Source organism: Oculina patagonica, chromosome 4, assembly GCF_052425735.1.
Source record: "Oculina patagonica isolate OP01 chromosome 4, crgOcupat, whole genome shotgun sequence".
Taxonomy (NCBI): Eukaryota; Metazoa; Cnidaria; class Anthozoa; order Scleractinia; family Oculinidae; genus Oculina; species Oculina patagonica.
This window is the reverse complement of record NC_135761.1, coordinates 43,193,711-43,215,326: the sequence shown is the minus strand read 5'-3', so window position 1 is coordinate 43,215,326 and position 21,616 is coordinate 43,193,711. Positions and strand designations below refer to the sequence as shown.

The 21,616-nt window shown below is 36.5% G+C and overlaps 2 protein-coding genes and 1 pseudogene across 4 annotated transcripts in view; 1 reads left to right on the top strand and 2 right to left on the bottom strand.

Annotated features, from left to right (window-relative positions):
- Positions 1 to 64: 64 nt before the first annotated feature.
- Positions 65 to 7,372, bottom strand: LOC144648494 (uncharacterized). The gene is made up of 9 exons (XM_078508028.1): positions 7,243 to 7,372; positions 6,810 to 6,871; positions 6,166 to 6,240; positions 5,319 to 5,375; positions 5,181 to 5,214; positions 4,348 to 4,412; positions 1,166 to 1,210; positions 739 to 801; positions 65 to 73 (listed from the first exon to the last, which is right to left on the bottom strand). Exons 1-9 carry the CDS (start codon positions 7,307 to 7,309, stop codon positions 65 to 67), a joined length of 477 nt encoding a protein of 158 aa, XP_078364154.1. The 5' UTR covers positions 7,310 to 7,372.
- Positions 7,373 to 8,435: 1,063 nt separating this feature from the next.
- The window catches only part of LOC144650238 (uncharacterized), a 66,316-nt gene continuing 53,135 nt past the window's right edge, over positions 8,436 to 21,616 (bottom strand). The window contains exons 1-5 of one of the 3 annotated variants that reach the window (XM_078509893.1): positions 17,708 to 18,923; positions 17,455 to 17,527; positions 15,245 to 15,581; positions 13,209 to 13,337; positions 8,436 to 12,400 (exon numbers count right to left, since the gene is read on the bottom strand). In XM_078509893.1, coding sequence (XP_078366019.1) covers positions 11,838 to 12,400; positions 13,209 to 13,337; positions 15,245 to 15,581; positions 17,455 to 17,481 — 1,056 coding nt within the window. In that variant the 5' untranslated portion in view covers positions 17,482 to 17,527; positions 17,708 to 18,923 and the 3' untranslated portion in view covers positions 8,436 to 11,837. Of the gene's footprint in view, positions 12,401 to 13,208; positions 13,338 to 15,244; positions 15,582 to 17,097; positions 17,428 to 17,454; positions 17,528 to 17,707; positions 18,924 to 21,616 lie in introns of those variants that run through there. The other 2 variants (XM_078509892.1, XM_078509894.1) reach the window with 2 other exon arrangements.
- On the top strand, positions 19,011 to 20,708 carry LOC144648493 (QRFP-like peptide receptor; annotated as a pseudogene).

The window sequence follows — 21,616 nt, the reverse complement described above, 5'->3', positions numbered from 1 at the left end:
AAATGTATAATCTAAAATCTAAAATGTTTAAATGCACTACCTAAAAATTATTGTGTCTACTATGTTAATAATGCTATAAAAAGGAAAAAAAAAGAAAAAAATTTACATCTACTCGGCTTAACATGCTGATCAATGTTCAATAATAAAAAATGGGGGTCATTGAGCTAGCTCGTTTTTGAATCATAATCACTTAAAGCCAAAATTAAGGGTGTTTTAAACAGGTCATTCTGTCGCTATAGTAACCAGTGACGTCAATAAAATAACCAAAACTTATTCACCAATTATTGGGCATTTATTTGATACCATTATTGTAGCATCAACTGATAAAGATTTGTAGTTCTGTCCCGTCAAAGTAGGAGCTTTTTTAAGGTGCTGAAAACCGATACCAGCCACCTTAAATCATTTTTAGATGTTACCTCACGGGAAGCGACTGAGTAAAAGTTTGGATTAAAATTAACGCAAATTATAACCATACAAATAAAATTGATGTAACTCTGTCACATTAAAAATTCGTAATGTAATGAGTTACAAAGTATGCAGTTTGAGCAACTGTTTTCACCAATACACGAAAATCGCATTAACGATTTACGAATACGGAGTTTAAAACTGCTCAATGACCGTAGGATCCTAATTTCTTCCGATAGCTTATTCCACAAATGTAAGCATTCTACTGCTTTTTATTAAAAACTGAAGTAAAATTAAAATAGCAATGTTTGTAGACATCTATAGAAAACTTACCTCCTTCAAGGCATTTTCCAATTTCGTGTTGCTTCTAAGTAGTTCGCCATTCAACTTAGTTATCTAAAAAAAAATGTTAAATTAATGCAGATAATTAACTAATCAGTAAAACATTTATCTAAGAGAGCACAATTTGCTTCTTTTTTTGTAGTGATACCTTCAACATCTCTTTATACATACTTAGTTTAGCTTCTGTGAAAAACTTAGATTGGGCATGGATGAAGAAATGTTGTAACTAACAAAAAACTTTAAAAAGGGGCATATAGTGTCTCGAATGGAGAAAACAGCACTCCGCTGCAAGTTCAAAACACCACAAATATAATACAACAGGAGAATTATGGTTTAACAAGGTTCTGTTTTCTCCAGAGGGTTATAATGTTTATGGCAAAGTGAAATGCAAAACTTTATATACATCTAGAAAACTTACCTCCTTCATAGCACTTTGCAACTGCCTTTCTCTCAATGTCGCTTTCTAAAAGGAATTTGATATTAATGCGGATAGTAAATCACTTAAACTTGACCTATTTTACATTGATACCTTCAACATCTTTTTAAGTTTATTTTATGATTTCAGGTGGACCTGGCATAAATGTAAAGATGTTGAGGACTAAACTAAACAAATGGTAGATTATATTGACGAAAAAATGTATATTGTATAGTAGTAGAGTGTCCGCAATTAGCTGCTGTTGGGTAAATACATACCCAGACACTTCAATAAAGTTATTGTTATTATGCCTAAAACGTTTCATAGCAGTATCATTTCTGATCCAACCCATGTTAAGTTTCTTTATGACAAATACAGTTCAAACTAAGGTTCACCTCGACTCCGCAAAATGTTCCATTATCATCAGCCACAGAGAGCTAAACAAAAGGGAGAAATATTTTGATTTATATAGCGATGTGTAAGCTTCAGGTTTCCTAATCAGTTTAAATGAATTGTCCGACATCTACAGAAAAAAAATTTCCCTTGCAGAGTCTTTGTTTTAACTGGTGAAGCGACCAAACCAGGAAGATAATTTTATAATTGCATTCCTGGTTTGGCATTTCACCAGTTACCAATGCCAACCAAAAAACATATTATTGCTTAAGGTAATTATAAGGTGAGGCAAGGTAAGTTAAGGAACTTTCTTTTACAAAGGTGCCCCATTCAGCAAGGAGGCTGGTATCCATTGGGACCCTGGGACAATAAAATTCTGTACAATAGAAAAGTGTGAAAAATTTTATTTTTAAAAAACAAATTGAACAAAGGGATCAAACTCTAAAAAATAAAACTTACAAATAAAAATTAACTAATTATCATACTTTAAAAATTATTTAAGGACGGTACACTTTTAACATAGGTGGGTAATGAGTTGTAATATATCGTTCCTGTGTACTTTTAAGTTTTAAAAAACTTTTCTTGCCCATTTTGCGATTGGGTTTTGGTGGGTGTTGGCATTTATTTCTCCTTGTCTCCTTGTTAATGGTTTAGTAGGAGAAGCAGGAGACATGAGTCCACATTTGCAAAATAAATCAATTAATTCAGTAAGTCAGTAGATAAACACACCTTTTTCAATATTTTTATGTACTATTTCAAAAACGAGTGCGAGTGTTTCATCACGATTTCCAAACACGAGAAAACAGATGAAAGCACGAGGCCGCTTCGGCCTCGTGCTTTCATCTTTTCTCGTGTTTGAAATCGTGATGAAACACGATGCACGAGTTTTTGAAATGACTTCTCTAAAGAAACAATACAAAATTATGCAGTGTCGTATTTTTTCCCATTTTTCTTTAAAATGCCTTGTATGTGTGATTTGTTGTATTCAGTCGGCATTCATTGTATTTGTGAGCTTTTGTTTTTAATTATCCAATAGTTTCGCGTTGCACCAAATTTGTATTCTAAAAGCGTTGTGAACTTGAAGGGATTTACATATTGTTTTTGCCATGGCCGAAGGAAGGTTTCGCTCCCCGAAAACAATCGAGGAAGAAGAACTTTGCGTAGAGAGGCAGTACCGAAGTCTACCAGATATAGGGGCTAGGGATTTTTGAGGATTGGCAACGAGTGCGAAGGTCAATGTTCCATACTCGAGGTTGGTGGAGTTTTAAAGAGTATGATTGCACAAAGTTCAGCCGCACACTAGGCTGCTATGTGCGACAATTAGTGTCGATTCCAGCAGTGAGTCCGTGTCACGGAAGGTAGAAAAAGTTTCTCAGAATGTGGATATGGATACTATGCCAGTCTGTTTTGGCGACTTTAAGAAATGTACTGTAAACTTTAATTTCAAATGACTTAGGCTTGTCAGTTTGTAATTTGAAATGTTTTTCCTGGTCATTGTTTATTAAAAATTAATGATTCATGTAAAGCTGTGTTTGAGTAATATATGAATATGCAGATTAAGAACAATTTTTTCACTAGTGATGAAAACGTGATGAAACACTAGTGATGAAAACGTGATGAAACACTAGTGATTTTCAACTGGTGTTTCATTGAGTTTCCAACTCATCCACCTGACCCGAATGGGGCGCTCTGGTTGGCTTATAACGTCATGAATTATTAATGAGTTTGAGAACTGTTTCCGAACAATTAGCCTGTTTAATTATTTCCCCTTCTTTCTTGAATGATTTTATTTATTAATTAAATTTACCTTCACTGACTGATTGCACAACACACTTAAATACCCTGCCTCGCTTTTTTTGTATTGATTTACCGTATTTATTCGATTAAGTGCCCAACCTCGAATAAGCGCCCACCTCGAGTAAGCGCCCACCCTGAAGGTAGGAAAAGTTAATAAGCGCCCAACCTCGAATAAGCGCCCACCCGTACCCGACAAAAAAAGTGAAGTGCAGAAGAGGAGTTAAAATTGACTAAGTACTACTAAGAGACCCGAAGACCGATTCAACGAAACTTTCAACGAACAGTCAATATTCTGCTTTAGTACATCTTCACGTTTTGTTACTATTTATTTTTTCGTTACAAAACAAACTTACTACTTGCTGAAAATGGTGAAAATTTAATAAGCGCCCAGCCTCGAATAAGCGCACACCTCGAATATGCGCCCACTCTCAAGGTCCAAAAATTTAATAAGCGCCCAGATTAATATTTGCTTAATTAAAACATTAGCTTCACTTTAGAACTCGTTCAATTCAATTGCTTTAACTTCAGCAAGCAAGAAACACCGGCAATCTTGGCTACAGGACAAGTTGTACAAGAGAATTCTAAATACCGGCTATGTACAAATAGGACAGTCGAAGTCTGTGTGAGTTGCGCAAATTTTCCGTTTCTTAAATTTGTGGTCAACAATGATCAACCAAAAGTTCCAATAACAATAAGCCACAACAAATGTCGCATTACGAGTAACATAATCCTCAATAAAACGGTTGTGATATCGTCACGGTATTTCTTTGTAAATATTTGGTATAGCGCTAATATTATATAGAAATCCTGTTGTGAATTAAAAGTATGTTGTAGAAGTGCCAATGGCAACACAATGCAACCCCGACGTTTGGCCAAAATCTGTAAGCATGCGAACGTTTCTGTAAATCCAAGTGTTTAATCACCACAACATTGCAAATGCTTCTTCCAAAGCGTAGCACGAGGCTAAATAAATTACATAAATGAGCAAATATTACCTCCAATTTCATGCACAACTTCTGATACTTTGTCACTGTCAATAAAAGTCGTTCCTTTTCCTTGTCTAACAACAAAAAGCAAACGAAAAAGATGCAAAACCTCTAATAGACCGGGTCGTTCAAAGTACGATTAAGCTAATCTAGGACAAGCGTTAATGTGATTTTACTTTTTTTTACTGGGGTTTTCTGTTTATATTATCCGACTATAAAAACGAGTTTTTGTATTGTAACACAATTACTGGTTTCCCAGTAGTTGTCATTGTGGCCGGCCCGCCGGCCCTAAATCCCCGATCGAATTGGAATTTAGAAGTGTTGGTTTTTGTGGAGGGAGGAAAACCGCAGAACCCGGAAAAAACCCTCGGAGCAAGAACGAGAACCAACAACAAACTCAACCCAAATATGAAGCCGGGACAGGGAGTCGAACCCGGACCACATCGGTGGGAAGCGAGCGTTCTCGCAACTATGATATCATTTCTCCCAAATTTTCCCTCCAATTGTGACGTCTGTTATTCATAAGAAATAAAAGCACTTTTGTACAGGAGAAAATGAATCTAGATTCAACTTTTAATTCTGGGTTAGTGTAAATCGACCTTCGAACAACCCGGCCCTGATGTTTAAGTGGTGACACTGAGCATCAAGCATGATATCCGAAAATCAAAAAAGAAGTTTCTGAGTGTAACACACAAAATAAAAAAAATAAAAAATAATAGGCACAGCGCATATCTGTTGACCTATTCATAAAATACCGGGACTGATTACGAACCAATCAGAAAGCAACAAGTGCAATAATCGTTGTCTGTTAAACAAAGTGAGTCAAAAGATAAAATACCCACCTTTACACCCTAACGCTTTTAAAAACAGCCATCCCTGGAAAATGAAAAGGTATTTCTTTTTAAAAGGTTGACATAAAAATTATTTTCGGTGAACCGAAATAATAAATTCACTTAATTTATACTTTTATTTTTACATACCAAAAGATATCCAAATGGAATGGCAGTAAGCAGTGTCGCCAAGGAAAGTCCTTTCAGCTAGAAAAAAGCACGCACTTACAGTTTACATTTTTTACCAGAATAAAACAAAAGGAATCGGTTTATTTTACATGTAGCAGGAAAAAAATCAAGAATAAAGTACATCGCAACATCTCAAGTGCAATTTTCATAGATTAAAATAAAAGTGTCACAATTTCCAAGAGGGGGTTATAACAAAAAGAAAAGTAAACAATTCATCAAATTTTCTGGCAGAGTATCCTGGCATCAGTAGAATCGAGCTTTTCGTTTTTCGGCAATTTCTTGATGATGAGAACGATGTTCCATTTCTAATCCGCAATAGTTTTTGCAACACTAAGAAAAATATCCTATCTTATAAAATCTCTCCTTCAGGATTGCGAAACGTTTTATTTTTTACGTGCGTTTACATGCGTGAAAAAATTTAGAGGCAAGTTATGAACGACTTTCGTAAACGTGTACGCAAGTCGCTCATACATTGTCTCTTTTTCACGCACGTAAACGCAAGTAAAAAAATTACGCATCAGTGGAAATCTACCTTTAGTCATGTTTTTTTACTTTTTTGTCGATATATAAAAACGCTGTACAGGAATTCGGGTGAATATCTCTCAAGATTACAATTATTTTTTTTTCTTCCACTCAATTTCGCTATAGTTGCCTTTTTTGTGTTTCTCGAAATTGTCTTTATCGCAATCAGCAAAGTTTCCTATCAGCTGGTTTGTTAATGCTTTAAATTTGCGGCGCTCTCCGTAAGAAGTATTTTGCTATTTGATTGCAACCATGTCTTAGCTGTATGCGTATTGTCCGTATTTACCTCCGAGTAAATTAACGTCATCAATTCCTTTGCAGTGTTGATAGTGAACGCTGCGGTAAATTGAATAACTTCATGCTGAAACATAAAACGATGAAACAGAATAATTCGGAATGTTAAATTTTTTTCTCCTTGTGTTCATAACTGAATAGGTTTTGCGTTATCGCAAAATTATTATCGACCTCTGATAACAATAAGCAGTGGCAGTTTTTATTGCAAATGTAAGGGAATCAGCTCTGAAAACAAACCTGGAGTGGGGAGGGATAAGTTTTCCTTTTGTTAAGCTCCAAATACAAAAGTATTAAATGAATATTTTTTGAATAAATTAATAAACCGACAAATGCCTTTATTAAAACTGAACTATGATGCGACTTGAATGCCTCCAGTATAAACTAAAGACAGCAAGAAAAAAGCTTGTAAATAAGTGCTGTTCTCGAATTAATTCAATATTTCATTACCTTTGCATTGCAACTTATTAAGTTACAACGTTCAAAGTTTGTGATGAGTAGGCAGGTAAACTGTTTAGCAACTTTGTTAAAAAGCAAACATTTATTGAAAACATAAGCTCAGAAAACCAATCAGTTATTCCTTTCGCCGGCATTGTACCTAATCTTACCGCTTGCAAACGTAAATAAATGTAAACTAACCTGGAAGGGCAAATTAAATTCCCTTACGTCTTTTTCTCTGTTGTAAAACACACGTGAATCATCTACGGATAAAACGAAAAAACACTATAAGTTGTGTTTATTTTTTTGCGGTTAGAGTAAATGGTCGGCAGTATGCAGTTATTTTACCTTAAGCGCGTGAAATTAACCGATGCAAATATTGATTTGAGTTTCACAGCGATGACCGGTCAAAAAATAACAAAGCGCTAAAAGCAAAACCATATGAAGACACCTATTTTAAGAAAATTCAGGAGAGCTTTGTGTTTTTACATGGCTAATCTTAAGTAAGAAGGTCTTTTTGTTGGGCTAAAGCTTTAGAGACGAAAATTTAGCCAGAATGAAAAGTCCGAAAAATTTGTTAGCGCGAGATCATTTGGTGAAAAAAAATTATGTATTTTCCAGCTTTCAACCTTACCTTGGTTATCAACTCGTCCTACTATTAGCAGAACCAATAAAACTCTAAAAAATATCCGACAATTCATCGCGGACTATTCAAGTTAACCATCCTCAAATGGTTTCACCACTGTACGGATTTTTTTCCGCGCGCGTGGTTTTTTCTTTGTTACGTCACGTAATGAGGACCGTTAAATGATTTCGTTATGACGCGTAATTAAAATTTACATTTATCCAGAAACGCTTGCTTTTCCTAGAAAAGGAAGTTGATTTTTGCGTAAGAGACTACTAAAAAACCACATGTACTTGCCACATTAATTAAATTGAAGGAATGTATCAGTTAAATAATAATAGAAATATCTTATTGTGCGCGTGCTCGTTTCACGAAAACGTTTTCTTAACAAAATGGAAAATTTTAGGCCTTAATTATATGCTGATTCCATAACTGTTGTTTTTGAAGTTCACAAATGGTCGACTTCGCTTAAAAGCGAATCCGTAAGAGTAATTCTGTCAGGCATTTTTGTTGGCTGAAAATGGACCATAAATGTACGTGCGCGCGATCTGCTACGGGCGGCGGCGCGCGCTCCCACTTGTTTTCATGTTAGGTTGAAACCGTTAAAATGGACTTATTCTCTTGCTTTATTTTTGCTTTTATTCAACTGGAATGTCCATTTACTTTAGCAATTTGCGACGATATAAATTTAAATCATTTAGCAAAGCTTTTTTTCCCTTGCTAACAAAATACGTTGTGGACCTTTCTTTGCGCAATCAGTGAAAATCAGAGCAATAGATTTTTTTCCACGGTGAAGAAATGTACACGGTTAAGTACAGCTAGAAATATAGATTACTTCATAGAAAGTGCGCCGTACGGATTTATATTCACGAGTTGCAAAACTTTGTTTATTATGCCCCTTTTCCCCCCCCCCTTTCTCCCCTCCGGGCTTCTCTCACTAATAAATTAAACCCTCCTTTTTTCCCCCCCCCCCCCCCCCCCCCAACCCAGAGCTTCGCGAGGCCCTGCGAGTCACGTATTACTAGTATATATATAACGAGAATTCAACCATTGAACACTTAAGGCCGATTTTTCCAGTTCATAACCTTTAGCCTACAACAGTTAATAACGGCGCGAAAAAACAAAGCTGCAAATGCACAAAGCTTTACAAGCGAATTCGCTATTTCAATAATATAAAAAAGAAAAATTACTGGCGACAAACTCTCCTAGACAAGAACTTTATTTAAATAAACACACTGCATTTACATTACATTACATTACATTACATTACATTACATTACATTACATTACATTACATTACATTACATTACATTACATTACATTAACAGCAAAACTTCGTGTCGCATCGAGGAAACTTCGCCGCAAGCGAATAAACTACTGGCGAATCAACTGGCGAATTGTGAACAAATTGTGACAACGCAAGGAGTCGGTTAATTAAACAATAATTACGACGTGAATGCAATTAAAAACTACAATATACCCAAGACGATCTCAAGAGTGCCTGGATATTCTTAGAAAGTCCGCGGATGTGTTGTAAGTTCCGAAGAAAGTCTTGTCTTCAGTTCGCTTTCAGTTATCGACACTTCGCCTTCGCCTGTCTTCACTTCGCCTTTGAAGAATGATTTTTATCACTGCTATATTCTTTAGGTTTTGTTTAGCGTGTTTCTGTTGGCTTGCATTTCCATTAACTTCTTAAAAGGCAAAGTTTTGTAAAAAAAATAAAACGTGTACCCAATTGTTTTCAGAGCATAAACTGCCGTCGAGGGCAAACTTGCCGCTCGCTTTCTCAACCTCGTTGGAAACCATTTGAATTCTCGCGCTGTGATTGGTTGAGTCGTACTACTCTAGATGCTGATTGGTTATATTTTTCACATGTGAAGAAAGCTATACGCGAAGCTGATTGGACGTATCGCTTTTTTCACATGTGAAATATAGCAAATATAGAATTCTATTTGCAAGGTTTATTGCTTAAAATTCTCGCTATATATATAATAAAAGCAATTTTATACTGGGCTTAGTAGTCCACTCAAACTCAAACTTAAGGTGACTCGATCGAAATAAATGACGTGCTGTATGCCTGTCAAAAATTTCTAATAACTTCACCATTTCTGACTCGATTTCCCTGAGGTTTCTGTTCCGACGATTTTTCGGAAACTTAGAGAGTCATAATAAGATGTTATAATGAGCTAATTGCAGTAGTTTAAACGAAATCTTAACGGTCAGTTTTGTGTAAATAGCAGTTTTATCCAAATAGGTGTGTTCAATAAAGTTAACATCGCGCAAAACTTGCGATCATTACATCAACACATTGACGTGCGTATTATTCTTCGATAAATTTCGAGTAAAATGCGAAAGTTTCGGGGAAATCGAGTCAGAAATGGTGAAGTTATTAATGATTTTTGACAGGCATACAGCACCTCATTTATTTCGATCGAGTCACCTTAAATGCAAAGGAAACATAATGGTTACATTGTGCGGTTGATGTTATCTGGCCTGGCGTACGCGAGTAACAATCAAAAACAAAAGAAAAACTATTTAAACTATTTGCAATACACACTTTCTGCAATTTCAACGTCAATGTCAGTGTTCTTAATATCTCGTTGAGGTCTTCTTCGTGCTTTGAGCCTCTTAAACAGTTCTTGCTTATCCTTTCTATTCTTTCTCTGGTAGTTCTAGGTTACATTCTCTTTTCTTTTTCCATCTGCCTTTCTTTTAAAATCTCAACTTAATATCGTGTTATATATGTTATTTTAATAGTAATACATATTTTGAGGAAACTATTCTAGATAACTTATGGGTTAATATATCACGAGTGCTTGCCGGGTATGATTTCAATTACAAGAAAATTTTCTGCACTAATTTTTTTAGGTATAATTTATCATTTTTATCCTACATCTACTGACCTACACTACGTATATACATTGTATGTCACGACTTAAGTAACTATTTACTGAAACGAATCCAAGTTGGTGAATTTTAATGTTTGGTGGTATTCAGGGATCGTCTCAGCTTTAAATTACTCAAATTATGAACAAGATGATAGCTAAAAATGATGAATAAATTCATGTCGTCTTCAGCTAATTAAACGACAATTTTGTTGAAAGTTGTATTAAGACCCTCGATATTCCCATTGGCTTCGCCTGGGGAACCATTGAGGGTCTCGAGAAAACAAAACTCACTGTTTTCCTTGAAGACAGTCATTAAGTGCTTACTAACAAATCTGTTGTAAAGAACGACATTTTCACTTAATAATTTCGCACGCCAATGTTAGAGGCCAGAAACGTCAAGGACAATAAATACTTTCCTTTTGCAATTCTTAAAATCTGTTTGTTTGTTTTCTATTTGTATTTTTCAGATAAAGTCTGGAAAAGCAGCATTACAGACGTGAAAGAATCATAAAATATTACTATTTTCTCCATAAATTCAGTCCGTCAGTCCTCCTTTCGCCCAAAAGGTCTCACAAAAGGTATTTTTTGGGCTTTCGAAAGACAAAAAAAAACATTTTTAACTCACGTTGACGTTGTGGTTAAGTGTTTTCATACGGTTATGGAATCAAATTTGTCAACAACAAATAAAAATGTTGAAAACAGTTAAAGAATAGGTAATATTTTTAACGCACTCTGTTGTTTCATTTGCGCTGTTGTTTTCTTTCAACGAGAAACAGGATGCACGCGTAATAATGTAAGAATTTCACTGCCACTACCACTACCACTACTACCACCACCACCACAACCACCACTACAACTACAACTACCACAATCACTGCCACTGCCACTCCTACCACTAACACTACTACCAATACCAATACCACTACCACCACCACCACTACTACTACTACTACTACTACTACTACTACTACTACTACTACTACTACTACTACTACTACTACTGCTACTACTACTACTACTACTACTACTACTACTACTTTTCTACTGCCACAACCACTACTACTACCACTGCCACTGCCACTGCCACTGCCACTGCCACTGCCACTACTATTGCCACTGCCACTCCTACCACTACCACTACCACTATCACTTCCACCACCACCACCACTTTTGCTGCTGCTGCTGTTACTTCTACTTCTACTACTACTTCTACAACTACTACTACTACTACTACTACTACTACTACTACTACTACTACTACTACTACTACTACTACTACTACTACTACTACTACTACTGCTGCTGCTGCTGCTGCTGCTGCTGCTGCTGCTGCTGCTGCTGCTGCTGCTGCTGCTGCTGCTGCTGCTGCTGCTGCTGCTGCTACTACTACTACTACTACTACTACTACTACTGCTGCTGCTGCTACTACTACTACTACTACTACTACTACTACTGCTACTACTACGACTACTGCTGCTGCTGCTACTACTACTACCACTGCTGCTGCTACTGCTAGTGCTACTGCTATTGATACTTCTACTTCTGTTATTACTACTACTACCACTACTACTACTACTGTTGTTGCTGCTGCTGCTAATGGTTCTGCTGTCACTATTACGCATTTTACTACCACAACGTAGACTCATTCTAGAACCAGTGTAATTTTTACTACGTTTGTTTGCAACTTTTACTAGATCTACTGAGTGTCATTGTATTTCAGCGCACAAAAATTTTCCATGTGTCTCCTGGAGAAAGTGAGCCCTCTGACAGTCCCCTGCTGTCATCACAAGCACGTGTTTTGATTTTCGATGCAAAGCTGGCCACACCATATCGTCTCAGAGGGGATAAAATTCGATGTTTATCCTGATTAGCATTGATATTTGACCACCTGCCATCTACATGAGTGCCATTCCAACCTAACTTACTGCAATCTTTAGACAATGTAGAGTTATCATCAGGAAGAAATGTGTATGAGCCACATGTCAGGGGCCGGATTGATCCCAGGTTGACGTCGATAAAGTACTTCACCACTGCCTCCCCCAGAGGGTTCATATTGGTCATAACAAGGACCACCGTCCCGGCTTGCTTCTTGTGGCAGTAAAATCTGATTTGGTCGAAACCCATGTCATTTCGCAGGCTTAGTAGCACCTGTGGTACCAGATATTGACGGTGGTCATCGTAGTTGGAAAGATTTCTGTAATGCGGGATGTTGTAAGAAGTACTTTGGAAATGGAGATTTGATTCTGTGAATGAGATTATGTGAATGGCAGTCCAGCCACCTAAGTATGAAAAAGTAAAATTTAGGGCCAGATATGAAATTAACGATAACAAAGCAATCTTTTTTTAACTTCAACCAAAATATACTTGGACCCGTTAATTAAAAAACGAAAACGAACTAAAACTGGAACTTGAAACTCCTGAACTACGAGAGAACAAACTTGGATAATCGTGACATGCATGTTTCCGACTGCTACTGAATAACACACGTGTGTTCAGTTAATATTTGATAAAAAAAATGACTCAATGTCGCCAATATAGTTTCTGGTAGTCAAGAAATAATATTGCAAAAGCAGGGCTGCATTCCTCCAAGGTTCAGTACTTAGAACGTTTGGCAATTCTTTGAAGCGGCTAGTCCCTTATTCATAGTTCACTGGCAGATTAACCACTTTGCGAATTCCATATAACTATTTATCCCCTAACCCATGGACGGCTGTTAATGGATCTGGAAGAATTCTTCGGAAGGTGGAGAGTATTCGACCACACCATTTGCTTCATCGATTGAGATTTGTTCTTTTAAAATCACTGATTAAGTCCAATGTGTGACCGCCATTGTCACAAGGTTATGTGACCAGCCATTTCCATGAGATTTTCAGTGGTGAAAGAGCTGATACGAGCCAAGGAAACGGATTAATTTACATTTAGCTTTATTAAATTCTTGAAGAACTCATCGTTTCTTAAATTTACCAATTGATCATTACTAGCCTGCGTCGCAGACGTAATCTAATCCCGGCTAAAAAGGGTTTAGTTTCGTCTGCGGCGCAGGCTAATCACTACTTATCTTATCCTTATTGCATTATTTTTAATAACCTCCATCAGTGGTCGTGTCACAGTAAACAGTGAACGGGTTGCCTGACAGTGTAGGATCAATGGAATATTCTCCATCGCCATTTGAGGGAGGCACATGTCTGCACGAACGGTAAACATTTCTGTTTATTTCTAAAAGAAAAAAAACAACATTGTGGATCAGTTTAACTCTAAAGGACATATTAATCTTTTTTACTTCAACGTTCCCATTGACATAGGAACCCATAAATGCTTAGTACTACATTTCAACCTTTTCCGAGACAGTTTCAGCGTCCTTAGTCCAAACTGAAGACCAAGGTCTTATCAGTAACTGACAATAAAGAAATGGTATCTAAGGTTTGCAACATTTTGTTTTATTTTTTAAAAATGGTCCTGTAACCAGGTGGTTGATTCATGATTAAAAATAAAAAACGTTACTCTGGTTAAAATTGTTATGAAGTGTTCGTAAAATGTACGAAATGTCCCATAGTCAGGTACCCAGGAGTCCAAAATGTGACACCCACGGGCATTTTTGTCTGATTTTTGGCAACATAGCTATTTTTACTAAATCGAGTACGCTGATTTCGAAAATAAATGTTGCCAAGCTTAATTCTCGCATTAAGATGATGTTTTTATGCATTCGCGGTCCTAATAAGGAATTTTCTTTCCTTTAGCTATTTTAAGCATAATACATCCAGAAATTCATTTAAAGCATTGTTAGTGTAAAAATGCATCAAAACATCATCTTAACGCAAGAATTAAGCTTGGCAACATTGATTTTCGAAATCAGCGTACTCGATTTAGTAAAAATAGCTATGTTGCCAAAAATCAGACAAAAATGCCCGTGGGTGTCACATTTTGGACTCCTGGGTACCTGACTACCAACGTTTCGGCTAAAACTTAAGGCTACATCAGGGGAAAGTGATAAGTGAATTTATAAAAAGCACGTTCTTATATAATATGCAAATCGAAAGCTAATTATGTCTGTCCCTTAAGGCTAAATTTAGAAATTCGTGCGGTAAATGTATGCCGTCATCGCGGTTTAGCGGATTCTTGCAAGTATTAATTTTTCAAGCCTCCAAAATACGTCTTTTGCGCCAATTTGTGGTTGTACGTAGGAACTTTGACGATTCCCAAGAGATGGTGTGACCAGAATGCAAACAATGTTCCGCTAAAGCTGACTTGTGTAAGTGTTTATTTTCAACTGCTTTTTGATGCTTTGAGTCGGGCGGAAAATTTTCGTTTCAATTCTCCGATGTAGCTTTTGTCACAAACTTGGCAGGGAATTGAATAAATTGCGCCACGAGTCTGATTTTTTGGAACTGGATCTTTTGGTTTGGGAAACAAATTGCCGATGGTTTTGGTGTGGTTTTAAAGCAACTTTGATATTATAATTGCTAAAAATTCGTTTGATTGGTTCCGTAGTACCCTTGACGTACAGCAAAATGCAGAGACCTTTTTTGTCATCCGGTGCAGTTGCAGGCGTTTGTTGAGAAGGTCGTTTCGGTTTGCTAACATCAATCACAAAGCGCTTCGGGTAGCCATTCGCCCTGTGTGCCGCGGTCACATGTTTTATTTCCTTTGACTGTTGATCAGCAGAAGATGGAATAGTTGTTTTCACGATCAGTGAAAGACTTGACCACAGCCCTTTTGTGAGTCAACGAGAGATATCTTTCTGTGTGTGTCGGTTTGCGATAGACTTTAGTGGAGAGTTGGCCATCGTCTTGTCGACAGACAGTGACGTCAAGAAAGGATATTTTCCGTTGTGTTTCTCTTTCAACCGTAAATTGGATAGATGGCTCGATATTGTTCAAATCATTCTGTAAGGTTAGCACCAGGTTGGATTCGACAGCGGCACATACATCATCTACATATCGTTTCCAAAAACACGGTTGGGAAAGGGAGCACTATCCACCTCCCGCTTGAAAGACGAGCACTATCCACCTCCCTTTCCCTAGTCCCTTTCGGACATTTTGCGAACACTTCATAACAATTTTTAACCAGAGTAACGTTTTTTATTTTTAATCGTGATTTTGTTTTATGTTTTTAGTTATAAATACCTGGTTGTCTAGTCAACCCCATGTACGTGGAAGTTGTATCTCGGATGAAAACCTTTGCCACAGCTGAATATTTGGTTTCGTTATTCAGATCACACTTTAAAACATTCCACCAGAAGTTAAAACTTTTGCAATGTGAGTCATGCATGCACGCCACGAGGCAGCTGGGATAGTCTTCAGTGTACACAGACTTGTATGTGTGGTTCAACAGTGCCATTCCTCTTTGAGATCGTTCTTCACCGCTGCATATTTGTTCCTTGGCTGCAGTAACAATCCCTGGAGCGTGATACATAATGAGCAACACAGAGAACTGTGCTAACACACATACAGTCCACATCGGCTGAAAATACATTGAATAAAGTGTTACACAGAGCTATGGTAGCGTTATTTGTTGAAGGGGGTGCACAGGATGTAGGATTTTTATTGTAGTAGTACTAGTACATTGTGATTTACAAGGCGACAGAAAACATCCCGTCAGGGCTATGAACGCTATTTTGTTGAAATAATTGGGTTGAGGTATTGTGGAAAACAAAAACACCGTTAGATAATTGTCTGTTGTGGTGTCCTGTTAAGTTTTTATGTTGGTAGTTTGTTTACACACCTCAGCAGCCACACTGTCTGTTAATTTGCAAGGCAAGGTTAATAACGTCCTGAGGTTCGCGTTTGTTGTCAGTGTTTGGTTTTATTTCTTTAATAGTTTTTTTGAATAATTATAGCTTTGAAGTCGTAAAGTTAAACAAGGCCGGCAAAGCAAAAATTATTTCCCAGCTTCGCCCCTCCCGTCTGCCGGGAATGAATACCACCAGCTACGAAAGCTTCATTGTTAAAGAATTGGGTCGAGGAATCATCGAAGTTAAACTCCAGAAAAGATTTTGTGGGTGAGATCATTGCCTGTTGTTGATGACTTACTGAGTTTTTATAAATAATGGTAGTTTGTTTACACAACCCAGCAGCCACACTGTCTGTTAATTTACAAAACAATGTTTATCATCATTTGTCACGGCTAGCGTTTGCTATCGTTAAAGGGCGTATTTTTTATTAAATAATCCTACTACACGTACAGAGCCCTAAGTTAATTTCAAAACATTTGTTAGCCTCCAAAGCTTCTTCGAACGGAGGCTCGAAAAAAAAGAAAAGGACAGACCAAAACAAAATTGCTGATGAAAAACTATTTATTATCAAGATACTCGCTGTACCTCATCATTGTTTAATAAAATACTAATACTTACAAGACACTGTGATGATTTTGAATGAACGAAAACGTTAAGTGTACATGGTTTTAACAGTGTTTTACTTAAAGTGATTACACAAATAGTCAAGTTCAAACGGTTGAAGAGACCTCTATCCTTGCAAATCAGCAGACATAAATGTGCCACTTATTTCTAAAGCATAAGTCCTTTGTTCATGATTCTAGAAACACTCGTAAGTTTACCGAAAAATTATTTCACAACAAACCAAAAGATTTTCCTAAACTGAAGTCGATTTGTCACTGTTTGATGACCATCAAATGCAATGTGTTTGAACATCGTGAACAGACCTTTACATTGACAAACAAAACATTACTCTCTGCCAATTTTCTTACTGCATATTTCATGATGGTCTGAGTACAGTGTACGTGCAACATGTCATGATGTTTACAATGCCAAGTCTTAGGAACGTTATTTCACGAATACATCAATTCCCACAGGTACCGTTATGACAACTGTAGTCTTATCAATGAACAACAACCATGAAAGTTAAGTACACAGCGCGCACAAAGGCAGATGCAAAATAACTTGCATTTCAACTTGAAAAACTACAAGATGTGGCGAAAGAAAAAAAAAATGTTATGTATTTTCCTAAAGCCGAGGACAAACCTGTGATAGATCATTCCATTAACATCATGGGTTGCTCGGATTGCAACTTTCTTAATATTGATAGAATAAAAACGAAGAAGACCCTGAACATTGGATAAGCTCACTTCTTTCACAACGATTTGAATATGTCAGAACACGAAATTTAACACAAATATTACTTAAATTTTACAATACACAATTCCAGTGAATGCATCGATATCATCACTTGCATAACGTTCAACATTTTCAAGTTTCTTTTTATTGTTTTCATATCAAGCCGTTTCCGTATAAACATTTGGTATAAACTTCTATAAACCTTTTCGTTTTTCTTTAAAACTCAAGTCTGCGTTGAAAAAAAAGTTTTAAGGATATACTTACCGGATAGGTAGGCTTTTGGATCTTCATTGTCGAAAGATGGTCTGAACTCACCGTTTAAGGGTGTTTTTAGATGCTAAATGATATGTGGAATAAAACATGCCTGTCAGTCAGCACATACCACATGCGAATTATGATAGAGGGTATTAATAAAATATGGTGTAGAAATTAGTGTTTGTGATCAATTTTTTTAAAACGTTGCAGATTTAAGTAAAAAAAAAATATTTATTGAACACGCATCTAAAACAACACTTACCACATGTGAATTACGATAAAGGGCATGAATAAAATTTTGTTTGAAATAGCTTTGAGTGTCCGTTATTAACGCTGGAGGTTAAAATGGAAAATTAATTATTAAAGACGAACGTGTTGTCTGACAAAAGACAAACTAACAAAAGGGTATTTCCAATGTTAGTACAGCTGTTAGGACAAAATCACGATACACCTTATAATTGGAAACAAACGCTAGTGTTTTGGACCCAAACTCGAAAACCGACACCCTACTCAAGGGAAACACTACAACTAAGAACAGTGTCAACAGGTCTTCTTTATCTCATTTCTGTAACATTGAAAGTTAAGCATCTACCACATTATACTAGACAAATCTGTTTTTGTTTAGTTGGGCGCTAAAGTACTGTAATTTTAGGCAACATAGTTTAAAAAAACTTATGAAAGAAACGCCCCGAATCAAACAAAAAGCGCAAAAAAGTTGCCCTTTTTGGGTCGGACTGAAAAACCTGAAAACCCATGGCCTTTGACATACCAATAAGCACTAAGAATGTTCGTATTTTGTTGAAGCATTAACCGCCACTCAGGGTAGCAATTTTACCTTCATTAAATCTGATCATTTGTTTGTTCCCTACAATATTACTTGCGTGCATCAGCAAGGGAAGAACCGCAATTAAGTGATAATAAATATTAAAGCCAAGCATAAAAGCAGAGCCCCCCGGTTGTTCAGTTTGCCTTATTACTGACCGTTGACAGGAAAGAAAATGGACTTGGCTCGATAAGTTCTACACTTTATGTCAACAAAGAAAACGTTTTCTATGTAATTTTAATAATTTTTTATTGCTTTCAATTTGAAATTACTTCCTTCGCTCTATGTGGTCAAGACAACTGACCTTTTTTGTAAGGACAAAAAAATAATAAGACGGTCTTTTATAAATAAATTTGAATAATGCAGAAGATGCAAATTAACACAAATGAAATATTAGTTAAATTCTACATTAGCAAAGTATCCACTCGCTTCTGCTTTAATTTTTTTCATACCAAAACTGTTTCATTTTAAATAGCTATAATATTGTTCTACAAATCCGTTTGTTTTTCTTTAGTATTCAAGTCGGCGTTTGAAGAACATTTTAAGGAGACACTTATCAAAAAATTAAGCTGCTGGATCTACTGTTCAAGGGTGTTCAATGCTAACGGATATGTGAATTAAAAACATGCATATTTGTGAGCACTTACCACATGCGAATTACGATAGAGGGCATTTATTGTGTTTCCCCTCCCACCCCCCCCCCCCCCAACACAGACACCCGCCCCACCAGGCATGTCAATATTTTGTTGAAGCATTAACCGCCACTCAGGGTAGCAATTTTACCTTCATTAATTCTTAGCATTTGTTTGTTCCGTGCAATATTATTTGGGTGCTATCGGCAAGGAAAGAAACACAATCCAGTGTTAATAAATAAAATTCATTTTGACATCACATTTCCTATTTCATTTACCATAAATTTCATACATGAAAAAAAATGGTTTTCCTTAAAAAGAAACCTTTCTGTCTGTTCGGATGAATTCTGTTAATACGATTTGTAAAAAAAACATTACTGTGATGCGATATTAACTTTTAATCCCACATTGATTGTGTTTTACACTGATGAAGTCCTCAGTTGTTTTTATTATAAACCTTTGGTTTTATCTCTTGCAACACTCAAAGTAAACTTGTCGCAATTGATTAATTTGTTAAAAGCGGCTTGAAATAAAAATAATTGACAGACATAAAACCAGCGGAAATGGCTTACATTTTAAATTAAGCTATGAAGAAGGATGTATTTATTTAAGATTGTGCTAGTAGCGACAATACAGTTGGACTCGAAACAAAAACAGTGGGACATGTAAGATGTTACTTACACCCAATATGACGTCAATTCTTTCCAACATAACTGCAACAGAACAGAACGTGCAATGTTTCTCTGTTGATTCAAATGCAGGGGAAATTTTCATTCTTTTGGCGTATTTTTCTATTTGGCTGGGCAGTTTCTTCGGGAACACTTTCGTAATCATCATTGTCTACAAACACCGACATTTAAGAAAAACAGTTAATTATTTCATCGTGAACATGGCCGTGTCGGATTTGGTTTTTCCACTGATGATATTAACTGTTCAAATAACTGAATTAGTGACCGACTCGAGGCATTGGCGTGTCAGTGGAATTTTGGGATCTATTTTGTGCAAGTTTTTCTATTTCGCAAGCGATCTGTCAGTCATTGTTTCTACTCAAAGCTTGGTGTGGATAGCAATTGATAGATTTGTCGCCGTCGTCTTTCCAGTAAAACTTGGGCTTATTTCAGCCAAGGTTCGCACAATAGCCATAGCTTGTACCTGGATTGTTGGAGGCGTTTTCTATTTTCCAGCGCTTATAACTCGGGGCCTTACTGAACATGGCAACCACACGTTTTCAGTTGTAGTCTTGTGAACATAGAATCAGTTTTTACTAGTCAGAGAGCTGGTGTTGGATATTTCTGGCTTCATATCACTCTCCGCCTTATTGCGCGGTTATTTATAATAACCTTTCTGTACACTGCGATAGCAATTGCTTTAAAGAGACAGAATAAAGCCCTAGCAAGCACCGTACCAAATGTACAACGACATTCTCTAAAGAAACGAAGACAAGCTACTAAAATGACGGTTGTCATCGTATTGCTATTTTGCATTTGTGTTATTCCACACATTTTGCTATATTTTGTACCCTACTGGAGAACTTGTTGTGCCTTTCAGAGATGGTTTAACGTGTTAGCAGTTTTTATGTTTTGCTTATCTTCTACTATCAATCCAATAATATGCCTGTCATTTGTCGAAAGTTATCGTCATGGATTAAGAAACATTTTACATCCCTGCTTGAGAACGCGAAACAAAAAGATGGCAAAACGGCAAGAGCAAATTACTCTAAAAAAGATAGAATATCTCCCTGGAGAAAACTGTCGACGACTTCCCAGGTTACAGAAAATTCCAAAGAAACTTTGGATACTGTTTTGTAATGATATTTTCATGATACAAAGGGCAGGAAGAGCAAATGGACAAAAAATTGTTCGCAAATAAATGTTTAAAAATGTAAGTACAGCAAACTAATTATGTTTACATTTAATAGCGTTATGCGATATTTTAACAGAACAAAAGACGTTCGAGCCAAGATTGAGAGACCAATATAGCTTAAAGAATCGAGAACGATTTAAAAGGTGCTTTGTGAACCGCTCAAATGTTTCTTTCAGCTGTGGTATTTCTTGCTCATTTGCCCGTAAGTCTGTTTTTTATTTATCTTCTTGCCGTTTCTAAAGACTGCCTAAAAGCAACCTCAACAATTCTATCACTCGAGTCAACTATCAAGGCTGGCTCATCATCTCAACCCTGAGAAACAACAACACGATCCCAGAAATTTAGAACAAAACTTCACTGGAGCAATAAAACTCTTTGCGTATCTGATTTTGCTGGACAGTTTTCTTGGGAACACCTTCGTAATCATCATTATCAACAAACACCGACATTTACGAAAGCCAATTAACTATTTTATCGTGAACAGGCATGGCTGCGTCGGATTTGTCTTTTTCCGCTGTTGGTATTGCTTGTTGAAATAACCTAATTGGTAACCAACTCAAGGTTAATGTCAATCTTTGTTTCGGCTAAAAGCTTGGTGTGGAAAGCAGCTAATAGATTTGTCGCCATCGTTTTCGAAATAAAGCTTGGGTTTATTTCAACCAAGATTCGCGCTGAATAGCCATCCTACTCACCTGGACGTTTGCTGGCTTTTTAGTTTCCCATTACTGGTAGATACGGGACTTTTTCTGAGTGAAATATTGGGTACATCTGACTCAAGTGACTTATTGCCCCGTTAATTATAAAAATTTTTTTTTTTTTTTAACCATTTTAAAAAAAAACAACAATAAACCCA

Excerpts from the sequence above, each read along its gene's own strand:
- LOC144648494 (XM_078508028.1), bottom strand. The coding sequence starts at position 7,309 with ATGAATTGTCGGATATTTTTTAGAGTTTTATTGGTTCTGCTAATAGTA. Across the intron at positions 5,376-6,165 it reads TGACGTTAATTTACTCGGAG|CTGAAAGGACTTTCCTTGGC; the intron begins GTAAATACGGAC and ends GCTTTTTTCTAG. Across the intron at positions 5,215-5,318 it reads TTCCATTTGGATATCTTTTG|GGATGGCTGTTTTTAAAAGC; the intron begins GTATGTAAAAAT and ends TTCATTTTCCAG.